The 14184-nt window shown below is 40.9% G+C and overlaps 2 protein-coding genes across 6 annotated transcripts in view; one reads left to right on the top strand and one right to left on the bottom strand.

The window, feature by feature from the left end:
* LOC133563094 (calcium-independent phospholipase A2-gamma-like) overlaps positions 1-4209 on the bottom strand; it is a 42531-nt gene extending 38322 nt beyond the window's left edge. For 4 of the 5 annotated variants that reach the window (XM_061917027.1, XM_061917031.1, XM_061917030.1 and 1 more), the window contains exons 1-3: positions 3946-4209; positions 2172-2265; positions 1170-2089 (exon numbers count right to left, since the gene is read on the bottom strand). In XM_061917027.1, coding sequence (XP_061773011.1) covers positions 1170-2089; positions 2172-2193 — 942 coding nt within the window. In that variant the 5' untranslated portion in view covers positions 2194-2265; positions 3946-4209. The remainder of the gene's footprint in view (positions 1-1169; positions 2090-2171; positions 2266-3945) is intronic. The other variant, XM_061917028.1, reaches the window with a different exon arrangement.
* A 4388-nt stretch (positions 4210-8597) lies between these two features.
* dnajb9a (DnaJ heat shock protein family (Hsp40) member B9a) lies at positions 8598-12873 on the top strand. Its single transcript, XM_061917026.1, has 3 exons — positions 8598-8736; positions 10657-10880; positions 11012-12873. Exons 2-3 carry the CDS (start codon positions 10664-10666, stop codon positions 11425-11427), a joined length of 633 nt encoding a protein of 210 aa, XP_061773010.1. The 5' UTR covers positions 8598-8736; positions 10657-10663; the 3' UTR covers positions 11428-12873.
* Positions 12874-14184: the final 1311 nt, after the last annotated feature.

The raw sequence follows: 14184 nt of genomic DNA, 5'->3' as shown, positions 1-14184 counted from the left end.
AAACGAGGGAACAATTAATAACACATTATATTATAATAAATACCGTATAATATAAAGTGTTGTATCATATTGTTTTAGTCTCATGAAATCTTAGCTCCATCTCATGTTCAACGCTTTTCTTAGGGGAGGCCCTCATCAAAAAATTGTTTCACATCCGAATCGTGATACTTATTTATTCTGATTCTTAATCAATTAAAAATGATCAAGATTTGCTTTTTAAAACTCTATATATGTATACATTTTTTAGGAATCAATTTTGGGCCATCTCCACGCTTATACAGTGTGCGTATGTCGTTGGTGTCAGAAGCCAAGAGGATCTTTTGTAACTTGCAATCTGTTTGGGATAGGTTTTATTATCATACCAAATAATAACTTGCAAAAATCGTGTTCGAATTTGAATTGCCACCCCAAGAATCGTGATCAAATCCTGAGATTCCCATCCCTATTACAAACGTATTTTATAAAAAAATACTAAGTAACATTGTGATTTTTAAAATCAAAAATACATCATTTCTAAATATGAATAATTGAATATCCCTATTACAAATGTACTTTTAAACATTGAATAAAAATGTGATTTTTAATATCATATACACATTTTTAAACATGTATAACCTAATAAAATAATATTGATTGTAATACTCTGAATTAGTGTTTTATTGAAAATTGGATACCTCTTTACATATTATAATACAATATATATTCATGTGAATAGGAAATATCATATTATAATTATTACAGTAATTTAAATAACTCCCCTAAGAATTAAAAATTACAAAAAAGGTACATTTGTGTAAGCATTGAGTATTCTGCAAAATTATATTTAGGTGGTATTACGGTCAAATGAGTTATTTTTGAGGTATGGTTATGCATCTTTTTTCATCGGAGTACTCCACATTTTCTTTTCAGCTTTACAGATGATGCTTGGAATGCCTGATAAGGTGAGTCATACAACATAAGGAAGCCTGATGATAACAAACAGGTTGGGAATTGTGTTCACCATCAAGTCCTGGTCACATGAGCAGCCAGGCTAAAAATACATGCAGTCACGCAGGGCTTGCCACAAGCTTTAGACACATGTCGCTGCAGGAGATGTGCACACATTCTGATATTTATATACGCTACAACAGGTGCTCTGTAGCTATGGCAACTCAATCCAAAGCACTTACCTTTTCCCTTTGAAGAAGAAGTTTATTGGCCTTCTCATCTGCCACCTTATGCTCTTTACTGATGCTGACCTCCGCCTGCTTCCCCGGCATATCCTCAAGCTTAACGGCGTCATCCGTAGCACTTTTGGATTCCCCCGTCCTGAACTTTGGCACCAAGGGGGTGAGGTAGCTCCCGACAAAAGCTTGCACGGTGGGAGCGGAATAGGCCAGGTAGTGGCCTAAGCCTTTCTTAGCGGGAAGGGGCGGTCTATTACACATTAGGTCACTTGATTGTGGAGGCTTTTCCACATGGTCTTTCTTCTCCTGAGATTTGGTACTGCTGTCGAAGTAAGAATTGATGTGATGCGCTACGTAGTTGTAGGTTTGATCCAGGTTGACTGACAAGCTGCTAGGGTGGAAAAGTGCTTGGGTTGGTTTCCCGTTGGAGGATTGTTGAGGCTCCTCCGGTTTGACACGCCTCAGCTTTATCTCCTTACTCTCCTGCGCGGGTGCGGTGGCAACAGCGTCGGTGGCTTGTGTGGCGTTGTGAGGCTGCGAGGAGGAGGTAGTGGCAGCAGCTTCTAGTGCAGTTACAGAAGCAGTAGTGGTCCCTTTTTCCGCAGCCGGTGCCACATTTGTCCCAGACTTCTGGGCTTTGAGTCTGGTGATCTTGGAGAGGAGGTCCGTTTGCGTCACGGCTTTAGAAACCGTGTCCAGCGTGTTCCTCATTCGTGACATGTGTTGGCTCAGGCCCGCAGACCAGCGAGGTGTCGAGCTGTTCAAACACGAGCCCCCGGTGTGGATCCCCAGTTTTTGTCTAAGCTGGTAAGCCCTGCGGCGCCATGCTTTTCGAGTCGGAGCCCCCCGAGAGTGGAAGATGTACAACTGGCTGAGGAAGACGCACTGAGGATGTTGCACATGGAGTGAGCGCTGGAAGGTACCTGAGGAGGGAAATGGGGAGGATGCTGATTTGCATGAGTGGCGTATATCAAATGTTCTGTTCAGTTGAACCCAGGTACTCACTCAGGCACCATCTGTGACTCATCCTTTAAAAGTGCTAAGAGTTCATTCCATCCGAAGGAACTTTAGCTCCACACTCCTTCTTTCCGTCAACCTGCTGATGATCAACAGACAGTGAGAGGTACTAAAGGTGACAATGACATACCAAACACTCACTTTTCCTCAATATTTCACTGTGCACCACACTACTATAGACTAGCAGCACATGGGATCACCTCCTGGTAACCCTGCACCTCCAAAACCCTCAAATCTAATAAAATAAAATAAAATAAAATCAACTTTATTTATAAAGCACATTTAAAATTTACCACATGGGTAATCTAGACTCCAAACATCCCAGAACAAGCTAGTAGGGTTACTTCTAGACCTCCACCCCAGACCACACCTGACTCCTACCCACTTCTCCAAAGTGGGCAAGCTCAGGGTGGAGGACAGAGTCAAACAACTTTCACTGAGCCTAGTCTATAAAATCCGCTACACCTCCCTGATACCCAAGTACATGTCAAACTACTTCCTTTACGTAAATGACCGCCATAACCACAACACCAGGGGGAGCTCCACAAACCACGTTAAACCCAGATTCCCACCTAACACCAGGGGGAGCTCCACAAACCACGTTAAACCCAGATTCCCATCTAACAAAGGTCTTAACTCATTCTCTTTCTATGCCAAATCAATGTGGAATGCACTCCCAACAGGTGTAAAAGTAAGTGCATCTCTATCCTCCTTCAAAAGTGCTCTAAAACAACACCTCCAGGCAATTTCAACCCTTTACTAATACTCTCCTCCATTCACATCCCATCTCCTGAACTGTAAATAACAAAATGTAAATAATCAAATGTAAAATGAAAAACTTATTGGGGTGTTACCATTTAGTAGTCAATTATACGGAATATATACAGAACTGTGCAATCTACTAATAAAACGTTCAATCAATCAATCAATGCAGGGCTGAAAGTAAAGACCAATAAAAACAACCACAGTATAAAACTATAGACTAGCAACACGTCTTCAGTAATGCGGACGTTGTATCCATCCGTTGTGGTGAAGAAGGAGCTGAGCCGGAAGGCAAAGGTCTCCATTTAAAGGTCGATCTAGGTTCCCGCCCTCTCTAATGGTCATGAACTTTGGGTCATGAAAGAAAGGACAAAATCACGGATACAAGCGGCTGAAATGAGTTTCCTCCGCCGGGTGGCGAGTCTCTCCCTTAGAGACAGGGTGAGAAGCTCTGCCATCCCGGAGGAGCTCAAAGTAAAGCCGCTGCTCCTCCACATGGAGAGGAGTTAGATGAGGTGGTTTGGCATCTGGTCAGGATGCCACCCGAACGCCTCCCTAGGGAGATGTTTAGGGCACGTCCGACCGGTAGGAGGCCACGGGGAAGACCCAGGACACGTTGGGAAGACTATGTCTCCCGGCTGGCCTGGGAACGCCTCGGGATCCCCTGGGAAGAGCTGGACCGAGTGGCCGGGGAGAGGGAAGTCTGGGCTTCCCTGCTTAGGCTGTTGCCCCCGCGACCCCACCTCGGATAAGCGGAAGAAGATGGATGGATGGACTAGCTACACATGCAGGGAAGAAAGTAAACACAGTATGAAAGTATAGACTTTTGGATGAAAGTAAACACAGTATGAAAGTATAGACTTTGAGATGAAAGTAAACACAGTATGAAAGTATAGACTAGCAGATGAAAGTAAAAAATAATACACACAAGCAGAGTGTGAAAATGGAGGAAGCTAAAGGCTAGCATCCACACAGGCTAAAGGAAACAAGATGACCGTACCGCTGCTTTTAAAGTGGTCGTATTGAGATGACTGGACAGCTTTTAAAGCCATCTTCTTGGGCCGCCATTCGCCGACTTGACTTGTTGACTAGTTGACTAGTGACACGGCAACACTACACTTAACTTGTAGACTATTAACTTGTAGACTATAGTGACACGCCAACACTACACTTGACTTGTAGACTATAGTGACACGGCAACACTACAACTTGATGGCACTCCCGCTGGCTCTCCACACTGTCATGTCTGCCGGGAAGAACAACAACAGTCACGTGACACAGGGTGCAGCTCCGCTATTGGTTGGTTATAGTTTGACCCCCGAAGACGGCGGGTGTTGATTGGCTGAACCCTGGCCATAAGAAGGAAACGACAGGGTGAACAAACAGTATTTACAGTCCACGCAGCGCAGCTATTTTCACCAACATCCATCTATTTATTATACCTGCTTGATCCTATTCTACCTTACACATTTTTCAACCAGTGTAACTTCAAAATGTTCATGTTTAAGTGGAGTGAATTATATTTATATATCGCTTTTCTCTAGTGACTCAAAGCGCTTTACATAGTGAAACCCAATATCTAAGTTACATTTAAACCAGTGTGGGTGGCACGGGGAGCAAGTGGGTAGAGTGTCTTGCTCAAGGACATAACAGCAGTGACTAGGATGGCAGAAGCGGGAATCGAACCTGCAACCCTCAAGTTGCTGACACGGCCACTCTACCAACCGAGCTATGCCACCCCAATTCATGTTTACCATGAATTGATGAAAGTGGACCCCGACTTAAACAAGTTGACAAACTTATTGGGGTGTTACCATTTAGTGGTCAGTTTTACGGAATGTTTACTGTACTGTGCAATCTACGAATACAAGTTTCAACCAATCAATCAGCTGAGTCAGTAAAGGTATGCTTGGTTTCAACAATTCTCAAAATAATTTCTGGCATTCTCCAGTTATCCTGGAAAATATTCCTATTCAAAACGAAAGGGCGGCAGCACGGTGGGGGAGAGGTTAGTGTGCGCTCGGGATCTTTCTGTGTGGAGTTTGCATGTTCTCCCCGTGACTGGGGATAGGCCCCTCCCGCCTACAAATACATGCACCTGGGGTAGGCCCCTCCCACCTCCAAAGACAAGCACCTGGGGATAGGCCCTCCCCCAACCCCAAAGACATGCACCTTGGGATAGGCCCCTCCCACCTCCAAAGACATGCACCTGGGGATAGACCCCTCCCACCTCCAAAGACATACTCCTGGGGATAAGCACCTCCCACCTCCAAAGACATGCACCTGGGGATAGGTTGATTAGCAACACTAAATGGTCCCTAGTGTGTGAATGTTGTCTATCTGTGTTGGCCCTGTGATGAGGTGGTGACTTGTCCAGGGTGTACACGCCTTCCTCCCAAATGCAGCTGAGATCGGCACCAGCACCCCCGTGAGCCCAAAAAGGACAAGCGGTAGAAAATGGATGGATGGAAAATGAAAGGGCCTTGTCAAACTTCCACAATTGCCACGTTTTTCAAGCGATTCAAATCATTCCACCTCAACACATTCCACTCATCCCAGAAATTCAAACTATCATATTTCCAAGTTAAAAAAAAAAAGGTATTTCCACTATTTCTTAAACACTTTACAATCCATTTTCACTGTTGTAACGTCAAAACATTGCTCTGAAGTTTGGTAATTCCGTAATAGCGTCCCAAATAAAAATGGTTAATGCATCAACATTTCCCTACTATTCAAACATTTCCAACAGCAACCAATTCAGCTCATTCAAGACATTCAGCTATTTATCCTTTTCCAAAAAAATCCCAATTTTCCCTAAATTCCCAAATTTCTGAGAAACTTCCCGTGGAAATGAATGGGGGGGTCCAGAATCCTGACATTTTTCAGCCGGTTCCAACCATTCCGCTTTCATCACATTCCACTCATCCTGGACATCAAACTAACAAATTCCGGTTTTCCTGGAAATTCTAGAATTCCAGAAATTCTGTATCACTATTTCTTAAATATAAAATGGCACTACTAACACATTTCTTAACCAACTCGAACCAATCCAACACCGACTTATTTAGCTCATTCAGGACATTCATGCCATTTATTACATTGGAAAAATTCCCACTTTTCCTGAAATTTCCGAAATAACAGGAAACAAGACATTTTTCAGATCTCCACAATTCATCCATCCATCCCTTTTTCTACCGCTTATTCCCTTTTTAGGGTCGCGGGGGCCGCTGGCGCCTATCTCAGCTACAATCAGGAGGAAGGCGGCGTACACCCTGGACAAGTTGCCACCTCATCGCAGGGCCAACACAGATAGACAACATTCACACACTAGGGACCATTTAGTGTTGCCAATCAACCTATCCCCAGGTGCACGTCTTTGGAGGTGGGAGGGGCCTATCCCCAGGTGCATGTCTTTGGAGGTGTGCATGTCTTTGGAGGTGGGAGGGGCCTATCCCCCGGTGCATGTCTTTGGAGGTGGGAGGGGCCAATCCCCAGGTGTCTCCACAATTCACAAATTTCTCAGTGGATTAAAAAAATGTCAACACCAACTAATTCAGGTCATTCAGGACAATCATGCTATTTATCCTTTCCAAATGTTCACACTTTTACAGAAATTCCAAATTACCAGGAATTTCCCGTTGAAATGATTGCGACATTTTTCCAAGTTCGTCTATAGGTTGGATTCACCACACCATTATGACTACTGCGCAGCAAACAGAGTGGCAACTATCTGAGTGTGCAAAAGAGCAACCACTTGAAGCCTGGCCTAGTCAATGAGCTGGACATGTGCTTACCACCCATTCCACAGTCCCACACGTCTTGACCCGTTCAAGTAGTTCCATCACCAACCCCTTCAGCTCATAAATGATGTTGCACGACATCATCATGAAAGTATGCGAACCGTTCTAATATTAGCGCCCTAACGATTTATGCTAGCATTTTAGCTTATTTTGTCCGTCGTGACATAATAAACATGGATTTTTTTCTTGGTGCAATTTAAGAAGGATGCTAGCTGTTAACCAATTCACATGCTAATGTTTTATGGTCGCAGTGAAGCAATTCTTTTTTACGTTTCAACCAAATAATCATGGATTTTTGTTAATTGGTGTCATCTTAAAAGTATTGTAGCTTTTCACCTGTTAGCATGCTAATGCTAACAATTTATGTTAGCATTTTAGCTAGTTTTGTAATTTTTAACCTGATAAGAGGGATTTTGTTACTTTCCACCATCTTAGAAGTATGGTAGCTCTCCCACTGCTATCATTGGAATAAAATGTTAGCACGCTAGCTAATCATTTACATTTCAACCTAATAAATATGAATTATGTTACTTGGCGCCATGTTAAAAGAATGCTAGCTGTTCCCCTGTTAACTTTTTATGCCAGCATTTTAGCTAATGGGATATATTTAGAGCAAATTCGTAACCTCTTGCAATATGCTAACTCTTTTAACTTTAGCAACAGTTAGCATTTCAAGATGTATCACACAGTTTAGTACAGCTTCTGCTCTTCACATTTCAAACCATTTTTATATTTTAAACTATCCATCCATCCATTTTCTACCGCTTATTCCCTTCGGGGTGGCATGGTCGCTGGAGCCTATCTCAGCCACAATCGGGCGGAAGGCAAGGTACACCCTTGAACAAGTCGCCACCTCATCCCAGAGTTTTAAACTATTTCTTAAAAATGTCATAAAATAATGAACAAATAAAACAAATATGAAAAAACCCACCATAAAAATATACACAAATACAGAAAGGGGACATAGGATAGTACTCTACTTTCTTATAGTGAAGGTTAGAGGTTTCTTTATCCATTTTTTATTAAGACAACAGATGCTTAAATTAAAGAAAGATTAACTTTTATTTTATTAAATAAATGTAAAGTAGTTGATACAAATCCTCCATTTTACCGTAAAATATGTTATTGATTATTTCTGTGACGACCAAAATGTTTATGGCCACAACTTTATTACCAATCTACATATACGACATTATTAAGTTTTCATTGTTATTTAAGTCATTTTAATTGATTTTATGGCATTTTATATACTTAAATGACTTATCCACAAATTTCACCTTTTTTTTGAAAATGTTAACATTCGGCTCACAGTTTTTTCAATATATAGTAATTAATCCACAAGTAGCCAATACGGAAAGGGAGAACCTTGATTTATGAGTAAAAATGTAAAAAATTATTGCCAAAACCATCAATTATATAAACAAAGTATTTGATCAAAGTGCGGTAACAAACGATACTGAGAAAGAAAAAAAAGAAGAAAACAAATAGTCTGATTGAAAGTGTTTAAGATTTAATAATAGTGATTAGAGTGTCTCCCGTGAGATGGGTAGGTTGTGAGTTCGAACCCCGGCCGAGTCATATCAAAAACTATAAAAATGGGAGCCATTACCTCCCTGCTTGGCACTCAGCATCAAGGCTTGGAATACGGGGTTAAATCACCAAAAATGCTCCCCTCACCTTCCAGGGGGTGATCAAGGGTGATGGGTCAAATGCTGAGAATTATTTCTCCACACCTAGTGTGTGTGACTATTTATGGTACTTTAACTTAATTCAGTAGTTTAAATTAAAATGAGTAACTGTGTTTACAGTTGTAGTACTTACATCTATCAAAAGGGGCAGCAATGAGTACACACTTCCGGTTGCCATACTGCCCATGTCAATAACCAACGAAGAAGAGATGCTTGCAAGAATGGCGCCATGTCGCGCTAACATCGTCATTATTAAATACTAATCACACTCCACCATCTCGGCGTGCACTTGTCTCATTAAAGGTGAGTCAAGCACGTCTAAGAGACGTGTGGGAAGACGTTAGCTCGGACATTTGTGTTGCATGTTTAGAGAGCAGTGTTTTTCAACCACTGTGCCGCGGGAGATCATCTCCTTTCACCTTTTTGGGTTAATGATAATTTTTGCAAAGCAGTAATTACAGTCTGCAAATGATGTGTTGTTAAATGTCGGCAGAGTAACCGTGTAATACTCTTCCATATCAGTAGGTGGCAGCAGGTAGCTAATTGCTCTGTAGATGTGGGAAACAGCGGGAGGCAGCATGCTGGTAAACAAAAAAGGTGTCTAATGCTTAAACCAAAAATAAACAAAAGGTGAGTGCTGCTAAGAAAAGGCATTGAAGCTTAGGGAAGGATCTGCAGAACAAGACTAAAACTGAACTGGCTACAAAGTCAACAAAAACAGAATGCTGGACGACAGCTAAGACTTACTGTGGAGCAAAGACAATGTCCACAATGTACATCCAAACATGATATGACAGTCACCAATGTCCCCACAAAGAATGATAAAAACAACTGAAATATTATTGATTGCTAAAACAAAGTAGATGTGGGAAATATAATTCAAAAGAAGACATGCTTTTTTAAATTTTCCTGAAGGAATCAATAAAGTACTATCCATCTAGAAACTCCTACAGGAAAATACCAAAAAAAGAAGAAAAAGTCACCAAAATAGAAGCGCAAGACAAGAAGTGAAACACTACACACAGGAAAAGAGCAAAAAAAGTGCAAATAAGTCAGGGTGTGATGTGACAGTACACCTACTTTGAGACAAAAGCTATAGTCATGCATGCTTGGTTATGCTTTAAAGCCATGTCCAGCAATTGCGACTACGACTTTTTATTGTCTACCGAGTTTCGTTTTTATTATTATTTCTGCTGGTGGCATACTGGCCAACTCTACCGTATTTTCCGGGAGACTCCCGAAATTCAGCTCATCTCCCGAAAACCTCCCCGGACAAATATTCTCCCGAAATCTCCCAAAATTCAGGCGGAGCTGGATGCCACGCCCCTCCAGCTCCATGCGGACCTCAGTGACGTGTCGACAGCCTGTTTTCACGTCTGCTTTCCTACAATATAAACAGCGAGCCTGCCCAATGACGTTATAACTGTAGAATGATCGAGGGCGAGTTCTTGGTTTCTTATGTGGGTTTATTGTTAGGCAGTTTCAATAACGTCCTCCCACTTCGGTAACAACACACAACAACAGCAGTCACATTTTCGTCCATCGTAAAGCAGTAAGTCTGCCGTAAACAGCAATGTTGTGACACTCTTACAGGACAATACGGCCATCTACTGTACATGCATATGTGACAATAACATCTACGGCAGGTGTCACCAACCTTTTTGAAACCAAGAGCTACTTCTTGGGTACTGATTAATGCAAAGGGCTACCAGTTTGAAACACACTTAAATAAATTGCCAGAAATAGCCAATTTGCTCAATTTACCTTTAACTCTATGTTATTATTAATAATGAATAATATTTATCTTTGTGGAAACACTGATCATCTTAATGATTTCTTACAATAAATATATATTTTTGATGTCGTTTTTTAAATAGGTTAAAATCCAATCTGCACTTTTCTAGCTGTAAATATACTCCTCCCCTCTTAACCACGCCGCCCACCTCCTGAAATCGGAGGTCTCAAGGTTGGAAAGTATGGATGGTGGTGTGCCTCCGCATTTTTTTCAACACAAAAAATGTGCCTTGGCTCAAAAAAGGTTGAAAAACACCGTTACATAGTACTAGAATTTGCATTGATTAGCTGCGAGAATCTAAGGTAACATACTTTCCTAGCCAAGTATGACAAGTTAGCCATGTAATGTGTTTCAAACGGTATAAACGTAGTGTTGTTTTTCTGCCTTCATCTTGTTGCGTGCATTTGTTGACATGTTGTGCATGACAGGCGAGCAATGGCCAACGCACAGTCCGCCTTAAAGCTGGCCGTGTGCCTCCTGGTGGTCACAGAGCCGCTTCTGGCCAAGAAGAATTACTACCACATCCTGGGAGTGCCTGAGGACGCCACCGAGCGGCAGGTAAAGAAAGCTTTTCACAGGCTGGCCATGAGGTATCACCCTGACAGGAACAACAGTCCGGATGCAGAAGCCACATTCAGGGACATCGCTGAAGGTAAGAGTCACAATTTCAAAGCTATTCTTTAAAACCCTCATTTCTCTTCACCTTATGAATAGTTATTTACATCCCTCAAGTTAATGTTTTCCCTTGCCGTGTCGTCACTCACAATCTTTTCTTTCTTGCAGCTTACGAAACTTTATCAGATGCAACCCGAAGAAGCGAGTATGACCGCTTTGGTGGCAGCGCTCCTTTTTCCAGCGGTGGCACGCAGCAGAGGCAGAGAGCCCACCAGTCTTTCAGCTTCAAATTCGACGACATATTCAAGGATTTTGACATCGACAGCCACAACCGGCACGCCCGCCACAGAAGACACTTTGACGAGCACTCCTCACGAGAGCCGCACGGCCGACGCAGGAGACATTTTCAAGGGGCGGGTTTCTTCGACGACGTGTTGGACGACGTAGAGCGAACGTTCACCTTGCACACACAGCCCAAACAGAGCCAGAATGTTTTCCACGGCACGTCCAAGCAGCACTGCAGGACGGTGACGCAGCGCAGAGGAAATATGGTGACCACATACACGGACTGCACTGCATCCTAACATGCACACTGCAAAAAGTGAAATCTAAGTAAGATTAAATAGCTCAAATAAGGGTGATATTTGCTTATTTTCTGTCTAATAAGATCATTGTTCTCACTAAGCAGATTTTATGTTAGTGTTTTACTTGTTTTAAGTTTTGGTCCTAAATGATCTCAGTAAGATATTACAGCCTATAGCTGAGATTTGATGAGCTATATTGAGTAAAACGTGCTTGAAACAAGAATATCAACTGATGCAAAGCTGTGTCATCAACACTCACAAGTATAAAACTGCTTTTTTAAAGTGATAATTTCTTATTTCAAGCATGAAGAAAAAAATTATGACTTTGACACAATTTTGTCTCAAAATTCAAACGGACGGACTTTGCTGTTTTATTTTTTTTAATGAAACAATGAAAAATACATGCTCATAAAGTAGCAACGTTTGCACAGAACAGTAAACTGACAGTTACAACTTAAACATTTAATATGTCTACAATTTTGAACAGAAATACTTCATGCACATATAGATGAATTCTTCAAAATTACAATTAAAACATTTTTGGAAGGGTGGCGGCTGTATGTGTATATATAATTATATGTATATATATATATATATACATAGTTCCTCACACACTAATTGACTGAAAGAGCACGAACTTAGCGCGATGATGTCATGTTATCGATGGAAAAATGCATTTTTACACCATAGACCATTTCCATTAAGAACAATAAATTAGTTTTTAGTATAAGTTTGCTGGTTTCAAGAAATGTAATGCCAAGCGCATATCATTATGTCAAGATAATTGCACTAGCATTTACTTATTTTAAGAATATTTTTCAACATATTGAGCAAAAAGGTCTGTTTTTTCTACCCAGAAAAGTGCAGTAGTTTTTAGTGAGAATATACTTATTTTAACATATTTTTGGGTTCATTGAAGTTAGCTAATTTGACAAGCCAAATTTTCCTGTTCTATTGGCAGATCATTTTGCTTATTTCAAATGAAATTCCCCTAATATTTTTTTTTTCCCCTTATTTTTGAACACTGACTTTTTGCAGTGCAGCATTTAAATATGTCCTACTGATGTTTGTTGTGATGATAAATCAGAAAGTGCTTGTAATACAGGATTAAATACACCCATTCCCCAGACTGTACACAGTGGGTGGATATAGTGTAGTACTTGATAGCCCAAAAGAAAAATAGGAATGTTGACTGACTTTGACACTGCTCTTTTTAAACGTGGTTGGCATTTAGTGTAGCCAAACCTGTTAAAAGTCATTTTGTAAATATTTAGTATTTTGTAAATATGTGCCTTCAATCTAAAAAAACTGACTACTAAATGCACACACTGTTTATCTAACATAATGTATGTTACTGTGTTCCTGACCCTGTTGTTTCAATATCCGTTGTGCAATATTTGTTTTGTTTTGTCATTTGATGTAATCTAATAAATTGAAGCACTTTTATTTTGTACAAGATTGTCTTCTTCCTGGTGGTAGAAGAGATTTTGGCCTCACATTTTCTGTCAGCCCTCATGGGGTATGGTGTCTTGCTGGCAAGGGGGTTGGTTGGCCCTGGCTGGGGCCTCTTGTTGGAGGGGCCCATGCGTGGCCCGACCTGCTGTCTGGTGTCGGGGCATAGTCTCTGGCCTCCTACGCATGACAAACATCCATACACACGCTCTTAGATGAATACATATTTATACGTACTTGCAAGCCTTCATACACCCAGCAGGCACAAGACATTGATGTAATGTGGATTATACATACATGTCCTTTAAAACTGACTTTGAAACAATGTTGCAAAATAGTTTGTAAATTGACACAACGTTGGTTGTTAAATGACCAAATTTCAATGTCAAATCAACGTTACAACCCAACAGTGAATAAACATCTAAAAGCATGTTGTTTAACGTTGTAGTTCTGTTGTAAAATATTGGTTGGAAAATGACTACATTTCAACGGTCAAATCAACGACGGGAGCCACAGTTGATTAAATGTCGTCAAAAAGCATGTTGTTCCAACGTCAGGTTTGAGTTGCTCAAGGTCAGGACCTAATTCAACAAGTACTCATTGTTGTTTCAATGTCTTGTGCCTGCTGGGAAACTACTGTACACTTGTACAGAAATTCACACATATTCACACGTTATTTGCCCAGACATGTTAAAAAATACATAAATACACTCATAATTACATTGTGCTCACCCATCCATTTTCTACTCCTTGTCCCTTTCGGGGTCATGGGGGGCTCTGGAGCATATCTCAGCTGCAGTTGGGCAGAAGGCGGTATACACCCGGGACAAGTCACCACATCGCAGGGCCAACACAGATAGACAATATTCACACTCACATTCACACACTAGGGACCATTTAGTGTTGCCAATCAACCTGTCACGTTTTAGAGTATATTTTAAAATGTTTGCTTTTGTTAGGAAATATCTTTAGAAATAAGTTGAAACTGCTGTTATTTAAATATGGCAACATGTAATAGTTTTTTTTCCATCTGAATACTAACTAAATTCAGGCAAGTAAAAATACTCATGAAAACGTATTTATTTAATGCGATACCCTAATAATGACAAAACAATCATTACAATTGTTATTTTTTATTTGCAAATACATTTTATATTTTGTAATATCCATACACAAATATGTTGCCTGCAACCTTGGTTACTGTTCCGTCTTTTTTTCAATTCTTGTTTCAGGAGTTTGACGTCATTGACCGGAAATGTAGTCCAGGGGTCCAGACGTCCATCCATCCATCCATTTCTACCGCTT

This window comes from Nerophis ophidion, linkage group LG12 (genome assembly GCF_033978795.1).
Source record: "Nerophis ophidion isolate RoL-2023_Sa linkage group LG12, RoL_Noph_v1.0, whole genome shotgun sequence".
NCBI classification, from domain to species: domain Eukaryota; kingdom Metazoa; phylum Chordata; class Actinopteri; order Syngnathiformes; family Syngnathidae; genus Nerophis; species Nerophis ophidion.
Note: the sequence above shows the minus strand (reverse complement) of the source record. Positions and strands in the feature narration are given on the sequence as shown.

Coding starts and splice junctions, on each gene's coding strand:
- dnajb9a (XM_061917026.1), top strand. CDS start 10,664: ATGGCCAACGCACAGTCCGCCTTAAAGCTGGCCGTGTGCCTCCTGGTG. Junction 10,881..11,011: donor ATTCAGGGACATCGCTGAAG/GTAAGAGTCACA, acceptor TCTTTCTTGCAG/CTTACGAAACTTTATCAGAT.